Below are 26,586 nucleotides of genomic sequence, written 5' to 3'. Positions count from 1 at the left end.
CATGTTATAAGCCAGTCCATGCCCACATCAGCAAGACCTGGACAGCATTCAGGCTTGGGCTGATGTGTGGTGTGAATGTTACGTGCCACTTAAGTGCCAGGCAATGACTATCTTCCACAAGCGAGAGTCTAACCACCACCCCTCGACATTCAGCGGCATTACCATCGCCGAATCCCCCACCATCAACATCCTGGGGGGGGTCACCACTGACCAGAAACCTAACTGGGCCAGCCACATAAATACTGTGGCAACAAAAGCAGGTCAGAGGTTGGGTATTCTGCAGCGAGTGTCTCACCTCCCGACTTCCCAAAGCCTTTCCACCACAAGGCACAAGTAAGGAGTGTGATGGAATACTCTCCACTTGCCTGGATGAGTGCAACTCCAGCAACACTCAAGAAGCTCGACATCGTACAGGACAAAGCAGCCCGCTTGATTGGCACCCCATCCACCACCTTAAACATTCACTCCCTCCACCACCAGCGCACCATAGCTGCAGTTTGCACCATCTACAAGATGTACTGCAGCAACTCACCAAGGCTTCTTCGGTAGCACCTCCCAAACCTGCAACATCTACCACCGAGAAGAACAAGGGCAGCAGACGCATGGGAACACCATCACCTGCAAGTTCTCCTCCAAGTTACACACCACCGTGACTTGGAAATATATCGCTGTTCCTTCATCGTCGCGGAGTCAAAATCCTGGAACTCCCTCCCTAACAGCACTATGGGAGTACATTCACCACACGGACTGCAACGGTTCAAAAAGGCGGCTCATCACCACCTTCTCAAGGGCAATTAGGGATGGGCAATAAATGCTGGCCTTGCCAGTGACACCCACATACCAGGAATGAAAAAAAAAATGTTGGCATTTATTGCAAGGGGGTTGCCGTACAAGAGTAAGGAAGTCTTGCTACAATTGTACAGGGCTTTGGTGAGGCCACATCTGGAGTACTGAGCAGTTTTGGTCTCCTTATCTGAGGAAGGATATACTTGCCTTAGAGACAGTGTCAACAAAGGTTCAGTAGATTGATCCCTGGGGTGAGAGGGTTGTCCTATGAGGAGAGACTGAGTCTATACTTTCTGGAGTGTAGAAGAATGAGGGGTGATCTCTTTGAAACATACAAGATTGAGGGGATTGATAGGGTAGATGCTGAGACGTTGTTTCCCCCTGGCTGGAGAGTCTAGAACTAGGGGACATAGTCTCAGGATAAGGGCCCAGCCATTTAAGGCTGAGATGAGGAGGAATTTCTTCACTCAGAGATTTGTGAATCTTTGGAATTCTCTACCCAAAGGGCTGTGGATGCTGAATCGTTGATTATAGTAAAGGCTGTGATAGATTTTTGGACTCTAGGAGAATCAAGGGAAATGGAGATTAGACGGGAAAGTGGAGTTAAAGTCAAAGATCAGCCATGATCATATTGAATGGTGGAGCAGGCTCGAGGGCAGTATGGCCTACTCCTGTTCCTAATTCTTATGTTCTTATGGAACTTCGAGGCTCTAATAGTACTCCAGTGAAGGAGCCAATTGGATCAAACCCAGGGGCTTCACACACGGAAATTCATCCCACGATACAAGACTGAAGAAATGCCTGTGAGTCAGTACTGGTACGAATTGTTGATATTGAAAAGATTTTAAAACTTGAACCTGGCATTAGCCAGTGGCCGTGAAGTTATTATAATCAAGGCGAGTAGCTAAAACTTAAAAACAGTGGTGGTGAAACGAACACAAAGGCACTGCAACTGTAATGTAAGGAAAACCAAGAAATGTAAAGCAATATTCCTTCTATATGATCAATATCTACCATGGTTTTTCTAAGCGACAAAAGTACACAGATATATTCCACCTCCCATCCTTACAGGATAATGACAATATATTTTGTGTACATGGAGATTACTTTAATTGGAACTCCCAATCTTTGAAAAAAAATGTAGAAACCAAAATTATCCCACCATTCTTAGTTTCTATATTTGCATCTTAATGGAACATATCGACGGCCCAGAACTTCGGGTCTCCACGGGTGAGTACGCACGGGTTACTCACCCATAGGCCCAATGGAAGTGCCGGTTTCCTGCATGCGCGGGAAACCGGCACTTCCGTTCCCCTGAAAGCAGGGGTTAAGAGGTCGAACGCGTGCACAGGAGAGGCTGCGCGTGCGCATCGAACTTACGTTTTTTTTTTTGCAGGTTTTCCCGGGAGGGTAAGTCTCCAGAAGTTGCACATTTAAAAAGCAGTTGTAAGGCTGCTTTTTACAAGGTAAGTGGTGAATTAATTAAAATTAAAACATTTTTTCCCCACAGGTTTATTATTTTTAAATACTTTATAAAGAAAAGTAAGTTTATTTTTAGCCCTGTTAGAAAATAATTTTAATTATTGTTTAAAATAGTTATTTCATGTAATTTATAGTTTAAAAAATGTGATTTAAAAAAAAAATTATTTGAAGACTTAATGATGTTTTGGGGCTCGTAGTATTTATAAGTCTGACAGCACTTCCTGTCAAACTTATGAATGAAGCATTCCCTGCTCCGATTGGCTCCCCATGGCCCACGTGATCCCAGGGGACGCATCGAATTAACTGCGCCCCTGGGATACACAAGCACTGCGCGCCGGCAGTTGGTGGAGGCCCAGGATCGGAATTCCACGGGGGCCCACAGCTCAACGGCCGGCACGCAAGCTAAATGCAGGTCGGGGGCTTACACCCGCGGGAAGCCCCCGACCCGAATTTCTGGGCCATGATTATGCAAAGATTCTCTGACTGTGGGCGGCACGGTGGCATAGTGGTTAGCACTGTTGCCTCACAGCGCCAGGGACCCGGGTTCGAATCCGGCCTCGGGTGACTGTCTGTGTGGAGTTTGCACATTCTCCCCGTGTTTGCGTGGGTTTTCTCCGGTTTCCTCCCACAGTCCAAAGATGTGCAGGTTAGGTTGATTGGCTATGATAAATTGACCCTTAGTGTTAGGGGGACTAAATACGGGGGGTTACAGGGATCGGGTGGGATATGTGGCGGTGCAGGCTCGATGGGCCGAAATGGCCTCTATCTGCACTGTGGGGTTTCTGTGATTCTGTGATAATGCCCCTATGGTCTATTGTAAACAAAAGTTTCAAACAGAGGAAAACACATTTAAGACATTAAACAAAGCAAGCATACATTCATTTTAACAATACTTACCAATTTAGCTTGAGCTTCTGCTATTTTTCGATTATTTTCCTCCAATATTCGCTCAAGTTCTTCTCGTTTAGCTCGTTCTTCTTCCTAAATAGGAGACAATAAGATGTTAATAGAGAGAAATCATTTTACGATTGCATCTAGACTAGCTGCTTCTTCCCTTAGTATACTTTCCTTCCTCTGACTATGCCCAAGACAGCCACCTTTCTTATTGCCAATCATTCATGTGAACTATTTTGCCCCTAGTTAAATTCTTCCTGGATTTAAATCACCCCACCCCAGCCCTCAAACAGCAATGACCCAAACCCTCTTTTGTCAGGCTTGCTGATATTACTATTTTTTAAACCACACATAATACAACTGCTAAAGAAACTTTACCAATTACATTAACAAAAAATAAAATAAAAAATGAATAGATTTTTCTCATCAATTACAAATACCTACGTATTCTTTACCTATAACTCCATTAATCAGCATTAAAAGTTGAATATTTACTGTCTCGTCCAGTGTCCTGCAGAGTGTGCTCCTCGGCTGCCATATGCGCCAGCTTCCTCTTTAAACTGATTTGTACTGTTAGCTTGGCAACACCTGCATCAGCAGCTCAGCCAATAACAAGAAACACAACACAACGTAGGCTGAGCTGAGGAATGCAGATGTTTACGGTAAGAAGAAACAATATAAATCACCATTCCTAAGGCAAACAATTAATAAGAAAGATACATTTACTGTTAGTGAAAAATACAAGATTTAATCCATCCTCTTGTGGAACTGAGAGCATCGTTCACAGTAGGAAGAAATTATGATTTATTCTGTTCTGAGAACACATCATATAAGTGCCATTCAAGCAGCTGGTGATCCAGTAACTTTTCAAAATTAAGGCACTGTTTGCTATTACTAGTCTAATGAATAACTTCTGAATAAATTATATCGACTTTGAGATCAAACTTTTACAATAATCTACTTCAGTTATTACATGCACGTGCAAATTTATAATTACCCTACTACAAAATTCAAATAAAACAAAACACACACCCCCGCCCCACCCCCCCCAAGTGCTTAAAATTACGAATTTCACAATGTGCCCAGAACAGAAAAATTACATTTTCAGTACGGTGAATGGCCCATGAAATTTGCCCTTTGTCTGTCAGATGACAATGCTAACATGAAGCCAAGCAAAACTATCAGACATGAAAAAGAAAAATAATCTTACTATGATTAGTAACGTGCTACAAGCCGATACTCATCAACCCTGGAACTTCAAATAACCTGGATACAAGCAAGTTAGAATGCAAATCATAATACAATAGGCATTATCTTACAGTAGATCAATACACTTTGAATACTTTACAACTTCAATAAGTGTGTGTTTAAATAAAACTAAATGAAAGTACATTAAAATAAGGTAGCACTAACTATCATGCAGTTTATCATACAGCATTGTTCATAATATAAACTTGATCTGAAGGTGTTTTATAATTTTATGAAATGGCATGTAAATTAATTCTAGTAATTTCCTCATACACTTTATGTCTCTCGTGGCTGCATTAAATGTAAAGAAGATATAGATCGATTCTCCCTTCAACGGAGCAGATAAGAACATTCTGAAATGAAAATTTGTCTAAGTCCAACAGACCAACTAAACATTGTAAAAAAAAATGCTCCTTTACTTAATGTCAACAGATTAACGCAAGAAATTGCAGGTTAATTTCACAAACCGTAAAAACGTGTAAAATCAAATTGCAAGGCGATGTAGCCAAAAATACCGGTTGTTTTATTTCTAAAATAACCAGTAGATCATTACCAGCAAAACAAACTAACCACTAACCCTTTGATGTCTTTGCAGAATTTTAAAATATTGTCCTACCCACCCATGTTGATATGTTGGGGACCATTCTAATTTTGTCGACATGTGGTTTGTCGACCGACGCGGCACAAAAACAAAACTAGCTGATAACGCCCAAAATTGGCAAACAGTCTCAGTCTATAATTACCTTTCAAAAAGGTACGGGAATAAAGACTACAAGTAAAACTATATTTTTATGAATAGGCATTTTTTAATAAAATAATAAAATTTGTGCAGGGTTTTATTTTTTAATGATCAAATAAAATGTCAGGAAAGAGTTACATTATGCTTGCTTGATATTGTCAGTATACTGTAGTCAATTGGTCATGGGGAACTGGGACACAGATAACACTTGGCAATATAACACTCAGCCCTGGATTTAGAGTAAAAATGGCATAATAGAGACCAGGAAGAGCTCGGATATCTTATTACATTTTTCAGAGGTTGGAAGAGGATACAAACACTGAAAGTCACTCTCGCTAGAGATGGCAGTGGCTGCTGTGGGTTAGTTATAAGTCCAAGCTTTGAGCTGGATCGTGTGGAATGGCGATCTAAAGGCAGAGGACAGAGGAGGGCATGAAATGAAAGAGAGCGATAGAGACAGACACAGAGGAAAAAAGTAACAAAAGTTAAGTTCGAGGGTTTGAATAGATTGAGAAATAGATTAAAGCATTTTCTCTTTCTGCCTCTCTGCCATTCGCAAATAAATCTGATCCGTGATGCAAAAAAATGCAGACCCACGCGAAGATAAGGGCCGGTCGACATAGTAGTAATAAAATTAAACCTTTGATAATGTTAGGGACTTTAAAAAATAGGCAAATTAAGCATGCCAGCATTTATATTGTTGTTGACATACACGGTAAAGGTTTGGTATGAATGTGTAGAGAAGGAACTGGGACTTCACTTTTTTTGGTCAATATAAGCGCAGTGTCACCATAAACAAATCTGACCAAAGTGGGTAGGACTATATATGTAATGTAAAACTTTAGAAAGTAGTTTTGCTTTGTTCAGAGCATAGTGAATGAAGCACGATTTTGTGCAACTTTACACTTTTTTAAATTCCATGCAACGATGTCCAGCGTTAAAGGTAAAACGACTTGAAAGAAAATGTGCACATTGGTGAAATCTAATTACTTTATACTCAAAGGGTTAATGTTAGATTTTTGAAGTTGCTATGGACAGCTAGGCACTGCACTGCTCTGTAAGACTGAGCACTTCATTTCAGAATCCAGAGGTGATGAGTGTCAGCAAAATTCAATATAGTAGCATTTCACTATTTCACAGGAAGACATTTTTCAACTTCTAGTACCGTGACCATATTACATACAGGATGTCTAGCTTCATATTAAGGAGAGACTCACCAGTCGTCAATAGCCCTCTTGGGAGGAAAAGGTACTTATAATTACACGCTGGAGGTGGGTTATAAAGGACTAGTTCCAGTCCCACAAGAATCCTTTGAATAAAATGGAGGCTGATGTCAGAAACCTTATGATAAAATTGCCCCTTTTTAATCTTATTTAAGTTTATAAGATGGATATACAGCAAACATAAACCACTTGCCATAAGCAAGTACTGCAGGCTCAGCCACTTTGACCTACTTCTGCATTGGAACGACTAAGCCACTTGGAGTCAGGAGGGAATACAAAATGATTACACAAATGAAGGGCAAATTGTTAGCCTGGAACAGCCTTTTAAAAAAAAGCTTTTTGCACGGTTAGGTAACTCAAAGTCTGCAGCCATGGCAAAAGTTTCAATTAAACTTAAATGTGGAACGAGATTTTCAACAGGTATTGATACGCTGGTACATTAGTATTATTTCATCTAGAGTTCTTGAATTTAAACAGCAAATGCCACGGAACAATGCTTTGTGTAGCCTAATTAAATACTACATTCAGCATCTTAAACTATTATGAAATGTTGATTCGTACATCAAAAGAAATGCAACTTAAAAAAACACAACGCTGTGGTACTGCAAACTGCTGGAAAAGGGAAAGATGCATTCTGATTCCATTTACTGATGAAGATTAAGTGGTGACCATTGACTGTGACTGAAAGTTTTGCCATGGACTGTCGTTTGCTTTTCCAACGACCGAGCGTTACCTCTCTAGCTTTCTGTGCAGCGAGTTCAGCATGTCGCTGTCGCTCAAGCTCCTCCAACAGTTGCTTTTCCATAATGCGCTTGGCCTCCTCGACACGCCGGAGTACCTCACGCTCAATCTCATCTTTACGTTTCTCCAACTCTTCTTCCACACGTTTAGCCACAAGTTCCTCCACTCTTCTTGCAGTTTCTTCTTCAATCAGCTTCTCTTCTATTTCCTGCTGTCGGCTTAAGTAAGCAAGGGAAAATAATTAGTCAGCACATTTCTATAAAACAATGAATAGAACAGCCGGAAAAACAAACAAGAACAACCAAGGGTTCCAACCTTAGAAGCGAGAGTGCTACCACCGAGCTGAGTCAGAACGTTCAAGTCCCACTCAAGACTTGAGCACATAATGTAGGCTGACAGTGCAGTGTAGTACTGAGGGAGTGCTGCACTGTTGGAAGTGCCACCTTTCGGATAAAGACAATCAAACGAGACCCAGTCTGCCCGGTGAGGTGGAAGTAAAAGATCCCATGGCACTATTTTGAAGGAGAGCAGGGGACTTCTCAAAAGAAATGCAATGGTGTCCTGGCCATCAAACAACAGTGCTAAAACAGCTTATCTGGTCATGACCTCATTACTGTTTTTGGGACTTGGAAAACAGTGACAGGATCGGACAAAGTCAACATGGATTTACAAAAGGTAAATCGTGTTTGACTAATCTACTGGAATTTTTTGAGGATGTAACTAGTAAAATAGATAAGGGAGAACCAGTGGATGTGGTGTATTTGGACTTTCAGAAGGCTTTCGATAAGGTCCCACATAAGAGATTAGCATGTAAAGTTAAGGCACATGGGATTGGGGGCAAGGTATTGCCCTGGATAGAGAACTGGTTGGCAGATAGAAAGCAAAGAGTTGGAATAAATGGGTCTTTTTCCGAGTGGCAGGCAGTGACTAGTGGGGTACCGCAGGGATCGGTCCTTGGACCCCAGCTATTCACAATATATATTAATGACCTAGACAAGGGAACTAGATGTAATATCTCCAAATTTGCAGACGACACAAAGCTGGGTGGGTGTGTGTGCTGTGAGGAGGATGCCGAGAAACTACAGAATGATTTGGACAGGTTGGGTGATTGGGCAGAAGCATGGCAGATGCAATATAACGTGGATAAATGAGGTTATCCACTTTGGTGGCAAAAACAGGAAGGCAGATTATTATCTGAATGGCAATAGAGTGGGAGAAGGGGAAGTGCAACGAGACATGGGTGTCCTTGTGCACCAGTCGCTGAAGGTAAGCATGCAGGTGCAGCAGGCGGTTAAGAAGGCAAATGGTATGTTGGTCTTCGTAGCGAGAGGGCTTGAGTACAGGAACAAGGATGTCTTGCTGCAGTTGTACAGGGCCTTGGTGAGACCACATCTTGAGTATTGTGTGCAGTTTTGGTCGCCTTATCTGAGGAAGGATATTCTTGCCATGGAAGGAGTTCAGCGAAGATTCACCAGGCTGATACCTGGGATGGCAGGAATGACGTATGAGGAGAGATTGGGACGACTGGGCTTGTACTCGCTGGAGTTTAGAAGAATGAGAGGGGATCTCATTGAAACTTATAAAATTCTGGCAGGACTGGACAGACCAGATGCAGGGATGTTCCCAATGGTCGGGGAGTCCAGAACCAGGGGTCACAGTCTAAGGATAAGGGGTAGGCCTTTTAGGACAGAAATGAGGAATTTCTTCACCCAGAGAATGGTGAACCTATGGAATTCTCTACCACAGAAGGCAGTAGAGGCCAATACATTAAATATATTCAAGAAGGAGTTGGATATATTTCTTAAGGCTAACAGGATCAAGGGGTATGGGGAGAAAGCAGGGACCGGGTACTGAACTCGGATGATCAGCCATGGTCGCATTGAATGGCGGAGCAGGCTCGAGGGGCCGAATGGCCTACTCCTGCGCCTATCTTCTATGCTTCTATGACCTTGCTGTGTGCAAATTGGTTGCCGCGTTTCCCGATGTTACAACAATGACTACACTTCAAAAGTACTTAATTAGCTGTAAAGCGCTTTGGGACGTCCTGAGGTTGCAAAAGGCACTATATAAATGCACATTCTTCCTAACAACTATTTTTCCACTTTATTTTGACAACAGTTACTTTCCCTGCACTGCCCCAAGCCACTCCATAATTTGTATACAGGAACCACGTACTGCCTTATAGTGTCTTCAGCCTGCCTGTGTTTGTGTGTTATGGAATTCTCCAAAAGTTCTATGCTAAATTGATCAGTCAATACAAGACATTTTGCAGGACAAACACTCATGTTTTCCTTCGCCAAGCTTCAGTGTTCTCCCATAACAAGATGATTCAGTGGCTCAGATGAAACCAATTCCCAATAGTGGCATAACTGTACAACAAGGAAGCTATAGGCTAGAATCTGCATGCATTTAGTTATGGAACACCTGCACTAATGTATGCAATTCATTTAGCTGAATGAGGATACACGGGGAGCTGTAAAAAGAAAGCCTATCAGAAGTGTTGTTGCCGATATTTTGCATATCAGGGTGTACAGTATCCTTTTACTGACATTAGATGGGTGCACTGCTAAGCACATCCAATAACAGCCTAACTATATTCTTCAAACATTCCTTTTCTTTAAACAAGGCATGGTAAAACTTAAACTTATTTTCAGTTTGAGGGTAAATCTCAAGTCCACATCAAGTCCAACAAGCACCAACAGAAGAATCCTAGTGGTACAGAACTACACACTTTTGTCAAACTCGTTTATGTTGACATTTTGCTTATATTGCCAAGTAAAACGCTTTAATCTGCTTCTTGAGTAATCTGAATTATTAAACATTTAAGACTTAATTTCTCTTTTCCCCCCCTCAGTGTTGATACTTACAACTGCCCTTTCTGGCTTCTTTCTCCAGATCGCAAGAGCAAAGTATCCGAGTTGTAGTCTTCTAAAGCCAGTTTCAGCCATGTCCCAGCGATGAGAAAAGTACAGGATCGCACTGCTTTGTAGCTGAGGGTGGTAGGGACTCTTTCCCTTTCTTTCTCTGATCTCTCTCTTTCATTTATCTCTCACTGCGCCACCCTCCCTCTGTGTCCTCTACCCTTCTATCTCCATTCCACAGGAGCCAGGTCAGAGCCTGGAATTATATTCACCCCACAGCGGCCACTGCCATTAGCTCGGTGGACCAACGGGAGTGACGTTCAGTGTTTGTTTCCTCTTCCTCAATGTTGTATGAAAGGCATGCTAGGGTGATCAGCCAGCAAAGCCTGATTGGCCACACCAGCCAAGATGCCAACTATATTTGCAGACACTGTTGTGCTTTCTTGGCAATGACTGTGAGGAACTGTCTTCATAGTTTCTGTGTTACCAGACAGCTAGATGCAAAGTTGTGTCATATGCTGTACGGGCACCAGCTGCACCAAGCCTGCTTCCACGCATGCTAACTTATGGAGATGGCGTGATTGAGCGACTTAGAGGGCATCCTTCCTCACAACCATTTCATGCACCACCACCACCTCAGCAAAGTTTTGGGTGATGGGCTGCTTCGTCACTTTTCTGCAGACTCCTGGCTCCACTTTTGGGTTTCCCTTTCTTTAATTACCTGTCACATCAGCCGTGGCAAAGATTGGTAATAGGTTTCAGCTTTCCCTTCCACTGCATTTTATGGCTTGTTTTGGTGCTTTTCAAACTGAGGGATGCTTGTGCTGGGGAATGATACTCTTCTCATTTCAGCCATGCAATGTCAGCATCAAGCCAGATGCGAAGTAACTCTCTCCTATATTCTGTCCCAACCTCAAAAGACCACTCCCTACTGCACCAGTGACATTTCTTTCAATCTCCAAAACCAGCCACCCTATAGCCTCAGTGAGATTACCAGTTAGTGGCAAATTAGGGACTGTTTAGCACAGAGCGGGATTAAAAGGAGTGGGCTTGAACAGAGTGTTTTGGTTGGGAATTTGGAAAGAGTGGGAATTTGGAAAGAGTGGGAATTTGGAGGAGCGGGAAGGAGTTGTTGCTTTTTGCCTACACTACTTGTAGTGCTTTGTGTTACAGATAGATATTTAATTTCAGTACCCTTAACTTAATCTAGATCAAGTAAGTAGTCAGGAAACTACACTGTAAACTAAGTTACTTAAATACAAATTTAATTAAATAAATCAAGGTCATATAGGGATGGCAGTGCAGGTGGTGTGCCGCAACTGCAGCATGTGGGAGTTTGTGGAGAGCATTGTGATCCCGGACAACCACGTTTACAGCAAGTGCCTGCATCTTGAGGAACTTCCGTTCAGAGTTTTTGAGCTGGAGTCTGAGGTGCAGACATTGCGGGGCAATCAGGGATGGGGAGAGTTACCTGGACACTTTGATCCAGGAGGCAGTCACACCTCTTAGGTTAGGTAGTGGTACAGGCAGGTAAGGGGACCCCAGGTGCAGTGCTGGAGCAGCCTCAGCCTTTGCCCTTGTCCAACAGGTATGAGGTTCTGCTGCCTGTGTGGATGATGGAAAAGCCTGTAGGATGGATGAGCAGGCTGACCATGGCACCATGGTGCAGGAGGACATTCAAGTGGGGGGGAGTGAAAGGGAATGTAGTTGTGGTAGGGGACAGTACAGTCAGGGGGTTAGATACGGTTCTCTGCAGCCGCGACTAGGGTTGCGAAGGAGTGGAAAGTTTCCGGTAAATTTTCCACGGGAAGTTAGCCTGGGAATTTTGCTCAAAAAAGCACATGCTAGCATAATATTGTGTTTTTTTTGTATTTCTTTCATTTTTTTCCCCCACAGGTCTTCTTAAAATTACTAACAAGATGGAATCTTAATTATTAAGGAATTTCTTAATCAATATATGTTTATCTTCTTACTTGGCTTGTTTTAATGATTACAAGTTTTGTGTGTAACTGTGAACAAATGTGCCCTGATTGGTTGGATGAGTGGATGAGCGATTAGCTCCCTCTATTGGTGATGTAGCGTCGTGCGTGCACAGGTCATGCTTCCATCTATGGAGCATCAGGAAAAATTTACTCACCCTGTTGCAATTGTGCAGATCGACCGCAGTTCAACACAGAGACAAATGCCCTTTATTTCTCTGCATAGATAAATGCCACGTTTACCGTCAGATGTGTGGAAGCATTTTACCCCAGGCATTAAAGATGGAAAGACTGTGTACATGTGCAAACACTGTACAAAGCCATATGTAAAGAATGCCACAAAGATGCAGCAGCATTTATCCAAATGCAACAACTTCACTCAAAGCTCACAGCAGTCAGCCCACAGTTCCTCTGCTTCCATTCAAGAAGATGATGGTTCACATTCAGCATTAGGCTCCTTATCAGCAGCAACTCCTGGCCCACTTGGAAGGTTCTTTGATACAATGGATAACCATAGCCAGAAGAATGCAGATGAGTGCCTTGCTCGAGCTGTATATGTGACAGGCTCACCCCTCATACTCACAGCCAATGTGTACTGGAAGAGATTTTTCAATGTTATTCGCCCTGCATACTGTCCTCCCACCAGACATGCTTTGTCTACTTATTTGCTAGAGGCTGAGTATAACAAAGTCCAAGGAAAGCTCAAAGAAACAGTGGAGATGGCAGACTGTGTTGCAGTTATCTCAGATGGGTGGTCAAATGTACGAGGGGAGGGCATCATAAACTACATCGTCTCCACTCCTCTCCCAGTGTTCTTCAAGAGCACAGACACGAAGGACAACAGACACACACACATTGCTGATGAGCTGAAAGTGGTCATCAACGATCTTGGATCACAAAACGTCTTTGCAGTAGTTACCGACAATGCTGCGAATATGAAGGCTTCTTGGGCTCAAGTGGAGAAGGCCTACCCTCATATTACGTCTATTGGGTGCGCAGCTCATGGGCTCAACCTGCTCCTCAAGGACATCATGGGCTTGAGAACCATGGAAACACTGTACAAGAGAGCCAAGCAAGTTGTTAAGTATGTCAGGGGAAAACAGGTAGTTGCAGCAACCTACAACTCCAAGCAAACGACAAAGAACAAGAACACCACACTGAAGCTGCCCAGCAACACTAGATGGGGTGGCGTTGTCATAATGTACAACAGCCTTCTGGAGGGTAAGGAGTCACTGCAAGAAATGGCAATATCCCAGTCTGGGGATATGGAAACCACCATCAAGAAAATACTGCTGGATGATGTGTTTTAGGAGGGAGTGGTTAGCAGCCTTAAATTACTCTCACCAGTAGCATCTGCAATTGCTCAGATTGAAGGAGATGACGCTGTCTTGTCAGAGGTTCTCAGGCTTTTTGCTGATTTAAAAGAACAAATCAGCATTGTCCTACCCACATCCCTGCTGCTCAAAGCAGAGAAGGCAATTGTTCAATTCATACAGACGTGTCAAGAATTTTGTGTCAAGCCGATTCATGCTGCAGCATACATGCTGGACCCAAAGCACGTTGGGAGACCAATACTTTCTGGAGAACAGATCAACAGCGCTTACAGTGTGATTTCTACCCTCTCACGCCACCACCTCAATCTGGACGTGGGCAAAGTTCTGGGAAGTCTGGCAAAGTTCTCTACCAAGCAAGGTCTTTGGAATGGGGATGGGATATGGGAATCATGCAAGCATATCAGTGCACATACTGGTGGAATGGACTTTGTGCATCTGAGGCCCTGTCACCCATTGCATCGGTAATAAATCGACGTCGTAACGAAGAAGGCATGCCAACGCCTGTTCTTCCTCAGGAGACTGAAGAAATTTGGAATGGCCCCCCCAGATTCTCACCAACTTCTACCGGTACACCATCGAGAGTATCTTGTCCGGCTGCATCACTACCTGGTATGGCAACTGCACCGCCACAGACAGCAAGGCTCTACAGATGGTGGTGAAAGCTGCACAACATACAATAGGAATTAAACTACCTGCTGTCCAGGATATCTACCCCGAGACGGCTTTAAACTAACTAGTGGGGGGGAGGTTCCTAGAGAGCAAATAATAAAAATGACAACAGAGAAGGTCATAGACTTAGGTAGCAGTGGGGAAATTAAAAACCAGAGTGTGCCAGGAAGGGGCAGAAGGTATGGAGTAACAGGTAAAGTGATAAAAAGGGCAAAAGCAGGAACTAAGTGTCACAAAACATATTTGAAAGTTCTCTATCTGAATGCACGTAGCATTCGTAACAAAATAGACGAGTTAATGGCACAAATAACTACATATGGGTATGATCTTGTGGCCATTACAGAAACATGGCTGCAGGGTGACAATGCCTGGGAATTAAACATACCAGGTTATTTAACGATCAGGAAGGACAGGCAGGAAGGAAAGGAGGGGAGGTGGGGTGGCTATGTTAATAAAGGAAGGAATCACTGTAATACAGAGAAATGATATTGGGTCAAAAGATCAGGATAATGAAACAGTTTGGGTGGAGGTAAGGAATAATAAGGGGAAAAAAACACTAGTGGGCGTAGTCTATAGGCCTCTGAACAGTTGCAACTCTGTTGGACGGAGTATCAATCAGGAAATAGTTGAGGCTTATAATAAGGGAGCATCTATAATTATGGGGGATTTTAACTATCATATTAATTGGACAAATCAAATTGGGCAGGGTTGCCTTGAGGATGAGTTCATTGAGTGTATTAGGGATGGGTTTCTTGAGCAGTATGTAACTGAACCGACCAGGGGGCAAGCAACCTTAGATCTGGTCCTGTGTAACGAGACAGGATTAATTAAAAATGTCCTAGTAAAGGATCCCCTTGGAATGGTTGAATTACATATTCAATTAGAGGGTGAGAAGGTTGGATCTCAAACAAGCGTGCTAAGCTTGAATAAAGGAGACTATGAAGGTATGAGAGCGGAATTGAGTAGAGTGGATTGGGAAAATAGATTAAAGGGTAAGACGATACATGATCAGGTGTACATTTAAGGAGTTATTTTACAACTTCCAAAAAATATATATTCCACTGAGAAGAAAAGGGTGTAAAAGAAAAGACAGCCATCCATGGCTAAGTAAAGAAATTAAGGATAGTATTCGACTAAAAACAAGGGCATATAAGGTAGCCAAATCTAGTGGGAGGATAGAGGATTGGGAAAACTTTAAAAGACAGCAAAAAATAACAAAAAGATTAAGAAAGGGAAGATAGATTATGGAAGTAAATTAGCAAAAAATATAAAAACAGATAGTAAGAGTTTTTATAGTTATATAAAAAGAAAAAGGGTGGCTAAAGTAAATGTTGGTCCCTTAGAGGATGAGACCGGGAAATTAATGGTGGGAAATATGGAGATGGCAAAAACACTGAATGAATATTTTGTATCAGTCTTTACAGTAGAAGACACGAAGATTATCCCAACACTGGACAAACAGGGGGCTATAGGGGGGGAGGAGCTAAACACGATCAAAATCACTAAGAAGTGGTACTCAGTAAAATAATGGGACTCAAGGCGGATAAATCACCTGGACCTGATGGCTTACATCCTAGGGTCTTGAGGGAAGTGGCGGTAGGGATTGTGGATGCATTGGTAATAATCTTCCAAAACTCCCTGGACTCAGCAAAGGTCCCGGCAGACTGGAAAACTGCTAACGTAATGCCCTTATTTAAAAAGGGCAGTAGACAGAAGGCTGGAAACTATAGACCGGTTAGCCTAACATCTGTGGTAGGTAAAATATTGGGAGTCCATTATTAAGGAGACAGTAACAGGACATTTGGGTAATCATAATTTAATAGGGCAAAGTCAGCATGGTTTTATGAAGGGGAAGTCATGTTTGACAAATTTGCTGGAGTTCTTTGAGGAAGTAACATATAGGGTGGATAAAGGGGAACCGGTGGACGTAGTGTATTTAGACTTCCAAAAGGCATTTGACAAGGTGCCACACAAAAGATTATTGCTTAAGATAAAAAATCACGGGATTGGGGGTAATATTCTGGCATGGATAGAGGATTGGCTATCTAACAGAAGGCAGAGAGTTGGGATAAATGGTTCATTCTCGGACTGGCAATTAGTAACTAGTGGTGTTCCACAGGGGTCAGTGCTGGGTCCCCAACTCTTTACAATCTATATTAACGATTTGGAGGAGGGGACCGAGTGTAACATATCAAAGTTTGCAGATGATACTAAGATGGGAGGGAAAGTAGTGAGTGAGGAGGACATAAAAAACCTGCAAGAGGACATAGCCTGGCTAAGTAAGTGGGCAGAGATTTGGCAGATGAAATACAATACTGGAAAGTGTGAGGTTATGCACTTTGGCGGGAAAAATCGTAGAGCAAGTTATTATCTTAATGGCAAGAAACTGGAAAGTACTGAAGTACAAAGGGATCTGGGGGTCCTGGTGCACGAAACTCAAAAGGTTAGTATGCAGGTGCAGCAAGTGATTAAGAAGGCCAATGGAATGTTGGCTTTCATTGCTATGGGGATAGAATATAAAAATAGGGAGGTATTGCTTCAGTTGTACAAGGTATTGGTGAGACCGCACCTGGAATACTGCATACAGTTTTGGTGTCCATACTTAAGAAAAGACATACTTGCTCTCGAGTCAGTACAAAGAAGGTTCACTCGGTTAATCCCGGGGATGAGGGGATGGACATATGAGGAGAGGTTGAGTAGATTGGGACTCTACTCATTGGAGTTCAGAAGAATGAGAGGCGATCTTATTGAAACATATAAGATTGTGAAGGGTTGGATCGGGTGGATGCGGGGAGGATGTTCCCGATGATGGGTGAAACTAGAACTAGGGGGCATAGTCTTAGAATAAGGGGCTGCTCTTTCAAAACTGAGATGAGGAGGAACTACTTCACTCAGAGGGTGGTAGGTCCATGGACTATGCTGCCCCAAAAAGCTGTAGAAGCTACATCATTACATAAATTTAAAACAGAAATAGACAGTTTCCTAGAAGTAAAGGGAATAAAGGGTTATGGGGAGCGGGCAGGAATTTGGACATGAGTCTAGGTTCGGATCGGTCATGGCCCTGTGGGTAGTGGAGTGGGCCCAGGGGCCGTGTAGCCTGATCCTGCTCCTATTTCGTGTGTCTAATTCTGTTAGATTCAGGAGATGGTTCTGTGATAGTAGATTGGCGGTTAGGATCAGATCAGCCATGATCTTATTGAATGGCGGAGCAGGCTCGAGGGGCCGATTGGCCTACTCCTGCTCCTATTTCTTATGTTCTTATGAGAGGTGCCGGGGGAAGGCCCTGAGAATCATTAAAGACGCGAGCCACCCCAGCCACAACCTCTTCGCCCTGCTCCCGCCCAGTAAGAGATACCGAAGCATACGGTCTCGTACCAGCAGGTTTCGAAACAGCTTCTACCCCCAGGCCATAAGACTCATGAACGTATAATTATTATTATTTATTACTGTTGTTTTATTTATTATTAATGTATTTCTATTAGTATTTTATCATTATTATGCCATATTTATTGCAATGTTGGGAGGACTCGTAAAAATCAACATTTCATTGTGCCGTACACACGTCTGCTGCATATATGACAAATAAAAAAAATTGAATTGTAATACTCCAGCGGCCTCTGAACGAAACTGGTCACTTTTTGGGAATACGCATACAAAGGTCCTCAACAGGCTGACTAACAAGAGAGTGGAGAAACTGGTGGCTATCCGGGCGAACCTACAACTTATTGAGCCAGATACAGAAGTGTCCACCACACAGTGACACAGAGGAGGAAATGGACACATCAGAGCCAGAGTCAGAGAATCAGGAGGAGCAATGATGAGTAGAAGACTCAGAAGACTCATGAGTAGAAGACTCAAAGGGACAAAATAAGGCCAAATTACAGGCTAAATAAGCTGACGCTCTTTTTATTTTATTTTATTTTATTTTAGATGGGTCTTTTTTGTGGGGGGTTCAATAAAGTTCAAAATTATAACCTAAATAAAGTTTTGAAAGCCTGCTTTTATTTGTACGGAACAGTATGTCTATTTTGATGACAAAGATAATATAAGGGTCAGAGACAAAAACCATCAGTGTGCAAAGAAACTCAAAATTCCCATAAATTCCTGCAAATTCCCATGGAAAGTTTCCTCTTTTAAAAATTCCCGGAATTTTGCAACCCTAGCCGCGACTGAGAGTTCCGAAGGTTGTGTTGCCTGCCCGGTGCCATTAAAGACATCTCCTCGCGGCTGGAGAAGAACTTGGAGTGGGGGGGGGGGGGGGGGGGAGGGAGGATCCAGTTGTCCTGGTCCACGTAGGAACCAATGACATAGGTGGAACTAGGAATGAGATTCTGCTGAGGGAGTTTGAGGAGCTAGGATCCAAATTAAAAAGCAGAACTGCAAAGGATTGTTACTTGAGCCACGCGCAAATTGGCATAGGGACAAACAGATTAGAGGTTTAAATGCGTGACTCAAAGAGTGGTGTGGGAGGAAGGGGTTTCAGTTCATGGGGCACTGGCACCAGCACTGGGGAAAGAGGGAGCTGTTCCGGTGGGACAGGCTCCACTTAAACCGGGTGGGACCAGTGTCCTGGCAAACAGAATAACTACGGCAGTAGACAGGGCTTTAAACTAATGAAGGGGACGCAGGAGGATTCAGGAATGAGTAAATTTAAAAGCAGCGAGAGAAATGTCAAGGCTCTAGAGCAGAGTAGAATTTTGGGCAAAAATAAGCAGAGTGGGTCAAGAAGGGACAGAGAGAGAAACAAAGGTAATAAGGCATCAGTGACTGAGGTAACATCAGGGAAAAAGAGAAATAAGTCAAAGCCAAAGGCACTATATCTGAAAGCGCGAAGCATTCGCAACAAAATAGATGAATTAATAGCACATAGAAATTAACAGATTTGATCTAATAGCCATAACGGAGACGTGGTTGCAAAGTGGCCATAGTTGGGAACTAAATATTCCAGGATACATAACTTTTAGAAGGGATAGGTAAAATGGAAAAGGAGGGGTAGCCTTGATAATAAAGGATGGGATAAAGACAGTAGAGAGAAAGGATTATAGCTCCGAAAATCAAGAAGTAGAATCAGTTTGGGTGGAGCTAAGAAACAGCAAGGGGCAGAAAACATTGGTGGGTGTTGTTTATAGGTCCCCATAAAGTAGTTGTAATGTAGGGCAGAGTATAAATCAGGAAATTAGAGGCGCATGTAACAAGAGTAATACAGTAATCACAGGGGACTTTAATCTACGGGTAGCCGTCCTGCGCCGGGTCCCGTCTCCTTGGAGGCGGGAAGGGATTACAGCCACTTAACTGCCTGTTAACAGGCAGAAAATAGGATTATCCCCATTTTGCCCACACATGTGTGGGCTTCCCGAAGGCTCCAAAACCCGCCAGGGTTACCGAGGCGGGTAGTGGGTCTGCGGGGGTCCAAAAGTGTGCTGTGGAGGTGAGTGATGGGTGCAAGTGTGGAGAGGTGAGTATCTGAGATAAGTGCAAAGTGTTAGAAAAAGTGCACTTACCTTTGTTTCTTCCTGCAGGCTTCAATCGGTGGGTATGCGGAGAGTCTCGCACCTCCGCGGTAGAGATGACAGATGGCCGTTGCATTCTCCAATGCAGCAACCATCTAATTTCTACAAAAGAAAGAGGTTTGATGAGGTCTTGAATTCAAGAACTCATCAAACTACAGAGAATGTCAGTGTTTGTCAGCTTCACAGAGCTGTCAAACGATGACAATTCACCTGTCAAAAATAAAACGTCATACGTTGATGTTCTCTATAACCGGCTTTCCCTTAATTGGTCTGCTAAGCCCGCTGGGCGGACTTAACAAGGTCAATCAAGGGAAAATAGCGTGGGTTGGCCAGAAGTTGATGGAGGCGGGACCCGACATGTGGGAGTCCCGCCTCCAAAAGCTCGCCATTGGCAAAATCCAGCCCCTAATGTCCTGCTTTCACCACTAGTGTGCTTTGTGCACCCACCCAAATCTGCACCTGGATCTGTGAACAGTTGTGCAAATGGTTTGACCCACGAATTTTGAGCACTATGAATATATTACCATGCTGGTCAAATAATAACTGATTTACACCAGTATATAAAAATCAGCCCCAAATAGCAGAAACTTCTACCTGAATCAGCAATCTGAACAAAATAAATGGCAACGTAACATCAACTGTCCATCTGTTGCCTAGATATCCAGAATTTGTGCAGCAGTTTTGCTTTGCCCTACAAGCTGGCTGGTAGGCTATTAGCTGACTTAGATTTTCAAGAGAGAAATTTTACAATTAAAAATAATCTATTAAAAAACGTACGACTTGGGAATGACTTTATTCATATTATGCAGAACTGATGACATTTAGTTCTTTTAGAGAGCATAAGGGAACTAAGGGACTATACTCAACCCAGAGAGAACTCATTCCAACTGCTCTTATAAACAATCCCAAAGCAACAGCAAGCAGATATTAGTTTAAAATCACAATATTAAACTCGACAAAAAGGTAAGCATGGAAATTCAAAATAAGTCAAATACAGGTAGTGACATCCAAATGCGGTGCTGTCACTAGGATTTCAGTAAAAAGTACTGGAGAAATTATAGGCTCATTAGCAAGGACCATGAGAGATATCCTGTATGACCACCTGGATAAAGCAGTCATTATTAGTGACTCGCAACACAGCTTCTGGAAAAGAATGCCATGTCTCACCCAGTTGATTGAATATTTTGAGGAGGTAACTTGGTTGGATGAAGGTAGCCCGGTCAACATTGTATATTTGGACTTTCAGAAAGCTCTTGACAAGGTGCTGCATAATAGGTTACTTCTCAAGACAGAGCCCTGTGTGATCAGAGGGCAGACCCTGGATTGGATAGGGAATTGGTTGAGTTCCTGCCAGCAGAGGGTTGTTAATGATGGAAGAGGTTCTGCACGGAGATCAGCTACTACAGGAGACTTTGGTTTATCCGGAGGTTGTATGTCCGGAAACCTCGATCCAACGGCAGAAATCAGCAGCCGTTTTGTTAGGTTTTTTTTCTTCCCCTAGCGTTTTTTTTCTTCCCCCTAGCATTTTTTTTTTAAACAGTCAGGCTGTGGAAAGCGTCTCTGTAGCTTAGCAACAGCTTCAGAGACGCTTCCAAGGTACGGGCCGAGTGTTTACAAGCTGACGGCACCGATGGGACCGAGCCGGTGCCGTTCGATCAAAACTTCTGGATAGACCAGCGCTAATGTTGAAGGATACGGAGGTTTTCATCTCCGTATCTGACAACACTGTTGCTTAGCAACAGCTTGTAAACACTCGGCCTGTACCTTGGAAGCGTCTCTGAAGCTGTTGCTAAGCAACAGCGTTTGTTGTCAGATACGGAGATGAAAACCTCCGTATCCTTCAACATTAGCGCTGGTCTATCTGGAAGTTTTGATCTAACGGCACCAGCTCAGTCCCGTCGGTGCCGGATATCGCGAAGTTTCCTGTAGTGGGGTGCTGCAGAGATCCACGTTAGGTCCACTGCTCTTCATCATGATATATATATTAATGATCTAAATGAAGGTGTTGTGGGCACTGTCCACAAGTTTGCTGATGACACAAAGATTTGTGGTAGTGTTAGGACCCTTGATCAGGAAAAAAAAAACTACAATCCGATCTAGATGCAATGGGAGAATGAGTCCACTTCTGGCAGATGTAATTTAATGTAGATAAGTGTAGTGTCATGCACGCAGGTAGGGCTAATACCAAGCATGTAAAAAGCATGCTTGGTACAAAATTAAAATTTGAGCGGGAAAGGGACCTAGGAGTTATAGTACATCAGTCTCTGAAGGTGCACGGCCAGTGCCAAGAAGCTATTGAAAAGGTTAATAAGAGTATTAGGTTATATAGCAACGATGGTCCAGCATAAAAAAAAAAGAACCACAGTGTCGTACAAGACCCAGATGAGGCCTTATCTGGAAAACTCTGTTTAGTTTCAGTCCCCTCACATGGTGGGTGATAGAGGCCCTGGAAAAATTTCAACGAATGGCCACTAGAATGACCCCTAGTTACCAAAATAGGCTTGGAGACCTGGGGTTTTTTTACTCTAAAAAAGCATAGACTTCAGTCTCATTTAATTTCAGTTTTAAAATGATGAATGGAACAACGATTGTATTGAGAGACTATTTGAACTAGATTAGGGAAAACAAGGGGTCATGCATATAAGCGTAGGTTAGATGGCATAAGGTTTTTATTAATGCAGAGGATTATCAATGCTTGGAATGTGTCACCGGTACATGTGGTGAGTGCAGATTTGCTGCAGTTCAAAAAGGAGCCGGCTAATATTACTAATGGCTAATACCACCCAAGTATTAGGAGGTGGGAATGTTGGGTATGTACCTCATGTTCATTGTCTCAGGGCATGGAGAAGGGGATTTTTCAGATTTTATCCCCCTGAATTGGCCTAGGTTTTGTTTTCCCCTCTCAGGATTATGTATGACTGCTGGGGGGAGGGACTGCTTTGATGCATCATGACAGCTTGGTGGACCAGCCAGTCTTTTCCTGTCAACCTTTTCATATGTTTATGGACTAATTCACAAAATGTTCACAAGGTACTGAAGTGACAAGCTGGTGTTGAAGTGCAGAATACTTGCATGTAAAAAAATCCAACATACAGTACATACTTTGTAAAGTCTTTTTTAGGAAAAGGAGTTTGGAGGATTTCTAGGATTTAACACAATCTTCCAAATGAACTTTTACATTATTGCGATACATTACAACCACGCAAACTAGCAGGTGCGAGCATATCTACTTTCTGAACGAACGTTTCTGATACATAAAACAATCGCACTTTGCTTCAGTCAGGTTGGGCACTAACTCTGGATTTACAATACCAAAATTTAGCATTGGTGTGATGTGGTACTGTTGTAGTGTGAATGCTTGCTAGATGTCTGCCTGCCATCTTGGTTGGGGATCGGTGCGAAGGACCAAAAAGGGAGAAAAACCAAGTAAGTTTAATTTGTTAGACACCTACAATTTTATTTTGTCAAACATAAGTGCTCACAGAAATCTTCCCTCTTTTTTCCCCCCAATCTTGGTGGTGTTCTGTGCTGTGGGCAGTGGCCTTTTACCATGGTTTCTTAATTTTAAAAATGCTAATGGAGAATACTTTACAATGCAATTGTGTCTCCCAACCTCATTTCCAATCCATGAACTAAAGATGGGCCACAGATCAATTTAAATTATCTTCTTACAGACCACAAAGTGGAATCCTTGATTCACAACAGCCAAAGCTAAGTGATAGAATAGCATCATTATCTAAGTGTCAGGTTGACTCAGTCATGAGATTGTGGATTCAAACCCCACTGCAGAACATTACATAATCTAGACTGCTCCTTTAGTGTAGTACTGAGGGAGTGATGCATTGCAGGAAGTGTTCAAATCCAATGGCAAAGCAGAACAGAGGGGTTTCTCCTAGCCAACATATATCTCAACCAACACCACCAAAACAGATTAACTGGTCAATATCACTACTGTTTGCTGGACATGCTCTGCACAAATTGGATGCTACATTTACCTACATAGCAATCAAAAAGACTAATGGAATGCTGGCCTTTATATCTAGAGAACTAGAATACAAGGGGGTAGAAGTTATGCTGCAGTTGTACAAAGCCCTGGTTAGACCACACTTGGAATACTGTGAGCAGTTCTGGGCACCACACCTTAGGAAGGATATGCTGGCCTTGGAGGGAGTGCAGCGTAGGTTTACCAGAATGATACCCGGACTTCAAGGGTTAAGTTACGACAAGAGATTGCACAAATTAGGGTTGTATTCCCTAGAATTTAGAAGGTTAAGGGGTGATCTGAGCGAAGTTTTCAAGATATTAAGGGGAACAGATAGGGTAGAGAGAGAGAAACTATTTCCACTGGTTGGGGATTCTAGGATTAGGGGTCATTATCTAAAAATTAGAGCCAGACCTTTCAGGAGTGAAATTAAGAAACACTTCCACACACAAAGGGTGGTAGAAGTTTGGAACTCTTTTCCACAAATGGCAATTGATGCTAGATCAATTGTTAATTTTAAAACGGAGATTGATAGCTTTTTGTTAACCAAAGGTATTAAGGGATACGGGCCAAAGGAGTTAGTTCACAGATCAGCCTTGATCTCATTGAATGGCGGAACAGGCTCGAGGAGCTCAATGGCCTACTCCTGTTCCTATGTTCCTACTAACAGAGATTACACTTCAAGTAATTCACAGCTGTGAAGCACTTTAGGGCACCCCGAGGATGTGAACGGTTCTACATAAATGCAATTTCTTCTTTCTATTTGTGGCTGCAGATAAATGATAATATAACCATAGAAGCAGGTTTCAAGATCGGAATTAGACCAGTTTGTTTCAAACTATTTGGCTAGGAGTCGTGGCCTCATGCTTTTATGAATTTTGGCTGTTGGCCATCATACAACGGTTTGTCAACGGCCCCAGTTTTTGAGGCATTGGCATTAACTGGTAAGACTGCAAAGACAGTAGGGTGGGATAAACATTACTTATTATGGTAGAACTGCAGCACTGTTTCTCAATTCTCTGAACCGCCAGAAGCAGCAGTACCTTTTCAAGAGGCAAGGTTGCTTTGCCGGCTAGCCTAAAATCTGGATGACAACTCCCTCTCTTCTCCCCACAAAGCTTCAGTTAACATTCCATAAAATTGTGTGCCTGGAACTAGGAAATGTTTTAACTTCTAGGAGAGTACAAAAACACACGAAGAGAAAAATGTTGATTTAAAATTGTATTGTTACAAATTTGCCCAGAAGCAACCTGCCTGCACCTGCATGGAAATTTACAAATTGTGACAAGAGTATGAGAGGGGAAATCAAATACACATTTTAATTTTGATACTCTAAAACCATGGTAATGAAAACATACCAGATTAATAGTTTGGTTTACAACTCTCAAACTGTTATGTATTACCATCACTAATGCTGTGCTAACCAGTCATTTTGGTAAACTTGTTAATGATAACAGAAAATGAACAGATCCCTTGAAGGCACATTATATTGTTTCCTGATCATTGAAGAAATAAGCAACGTGAATATTAGAGGTCAATCTATTATGATTGCAAAACACAACGACGTTTCAAAATGGGCCAAATTTTGCTAAAGCAGGGCATCTAACAGCATCTGCACGTTTAGATTTTTACATTTTTTAAAATTCATTGATGGGATGTGGGCGTCGCTGGCTAGGCCTGCATTTAGTGCCCATCCCTAATTGCCCTTGAGAAGATGGTGGTGAGCCGCCTTCTTGAACCGCTGCAGTCCATATGGTGTAGGTACACCCACAATGCTGTTAGGAAGGGAGTTCCAGGATTTTGGCCCAGTGACAGTGAAGGAACGGCGATACAGGTCCAAGTCAGGATGGTGTGTGGCTTGGAGGGGAACTCGTAGGTGGTGATGTTCCCATGCGTCTGCGTGGCAACTTACTGAAAATGCAAACTGATAACAGCGCAGTGAGGGAAACAGGGCATCTGGGACCTGAGTGAACAGGTCAAGCAACCACGTATCTCATTAACCAATCAGACTGAAGGATTGGGCCAGAAATTCGCAGCCAGAAGCGTGAGTACGGTCAGGGTACTCACACATCTGGCCGTTGGAAATGCCGGCGTTCAGCAGGAACAGCGCATGCGGGGAACGCCGGCATTTCCAGACCCGAGGTCTATTCACAGCGCGTGCGACTGCACAGGCAGCGCTTGCGCAGTGAACTTTGTGGATTTCAATGATGGATTCAGTGAGGGTAAGTCCTTAGAAGTTACAGTTGAAAAAAGCAAGTGTAAAGTTGTTCATTGGCTGCGGAGGAAGATATATTTTATCGTGGAGCTTCTGAAATGCAATATTTTTGTTTGGGAAAGGGAGGGAAGTTATTTTAAGAAATTTTAAGTAAGTTTTAAAGTTTAAATTTTTATTTTTATTTTTTTATAAAGGGTTTTCAGAACGGTAGGTAGAAGGAGCAATTGTGGCTGTGTGAATGGAATGTGAGAATAAGTTATGTATGTATGTCCACATATATTCCTTTACGTATATGTATGTATGTTTTATATTCCTTTACTAATGTGTATGAATGTATGTTTTTAATTATGATTTTCCAATAAGTTACTTTCTCTGAAAGTCATAATTAAATAATACATTCATACACATAAGTAAAGGAATATATACATAACACGCAAAGGAATATATACAGACATACATACTTTCAGAAGCTCCACGATAATAAATATCTTCCTCCGCAGCCTCTGGAGCAACTGTACCCATGCTTTTTTCATGTGTAAGTTGTAATGACTTGACCTCACTGAAAGCATTAATGAAAGCGGCGAATTATACTGCGCACGCGCTGCCTGTGCAGTCGCACGCGTTCTGCCTCTGAACCCCTTCGTTCAGAGGACAGGAAATGCCGGTTTTCCCCACATGCACTGTGCATGCTGAAAACCGGCATTTCATCCGACCAGATGCGTAAGTACCCCGACCGTACTCGCGCATTTGGAAGGGAATTACTGGGCCAACATTTTACATGTCAATAAAATGAAAAATTTAACAATTGCACGACTTGCCCCCTCGCATCTGCGACTGAGGGTCCAAGGAGGTGCATTGCGCAAGAGGTCATCATCGTACGTATCCTCACACTGTTCCCTTTGGGGAACTGTATGAAGTGGTGG

The 26,586-nt window shown here is 42.7% G+C and overlaps 1 protein-coding gene across 2 annotated transcripts in view; it reads right to left on the bottom strand.

The window, feature by feature from the left end:
- Positions 1-3,102: 3,102 nt before the first annotated feature.
- The window catches only part of LOC147111571 (arginine and glutamate-rich protein 1-like), a 45,708-nt gene continuing 22,224 nt past the window's right edge, over positions 3,103-26,586 (bottom strand). The window contains exons 2-3 of one of the 2 annotated variants that reach the window (XM_085998639.1): positions 7,106-7,331; positions 3,103-3,249 (exon numbers count right to left, since the gene is read on the bottom strand). In XM_085998639.1, the coding sequence (XP_085854765.1) occupies positions 3,118-3,249; positions 7,106-7,331 (358 nt within the window). In that variant the 3' untranslated portion in view covers positions 3,103-3,117. Of the gene's footprint in view, positions 3,250-6,489; positions 7,332-26,586 lie in introns of those variants that run through there. The other variant, XM_085998638.1, reaches the window with a different exon arrangement.

This window comes from Somniosus microcephalus, chromosome 10, assembly GCF_052327205.1.
Source record: "Somniosus microcephalus isolate GS21.2 chromosome 10, FLI_Smic_1.0, whole genome shotgun sequence".
Lineage (NCBI taxonomy): Eukaryota > Metazoa > Chordata > Chondrichthyes > Squaliformes > Somniosidae > Somniosus > Somniosus microcephalus.
This window is presented reverse-complemented; position numbering and strand designations above follow the sequence as displayed.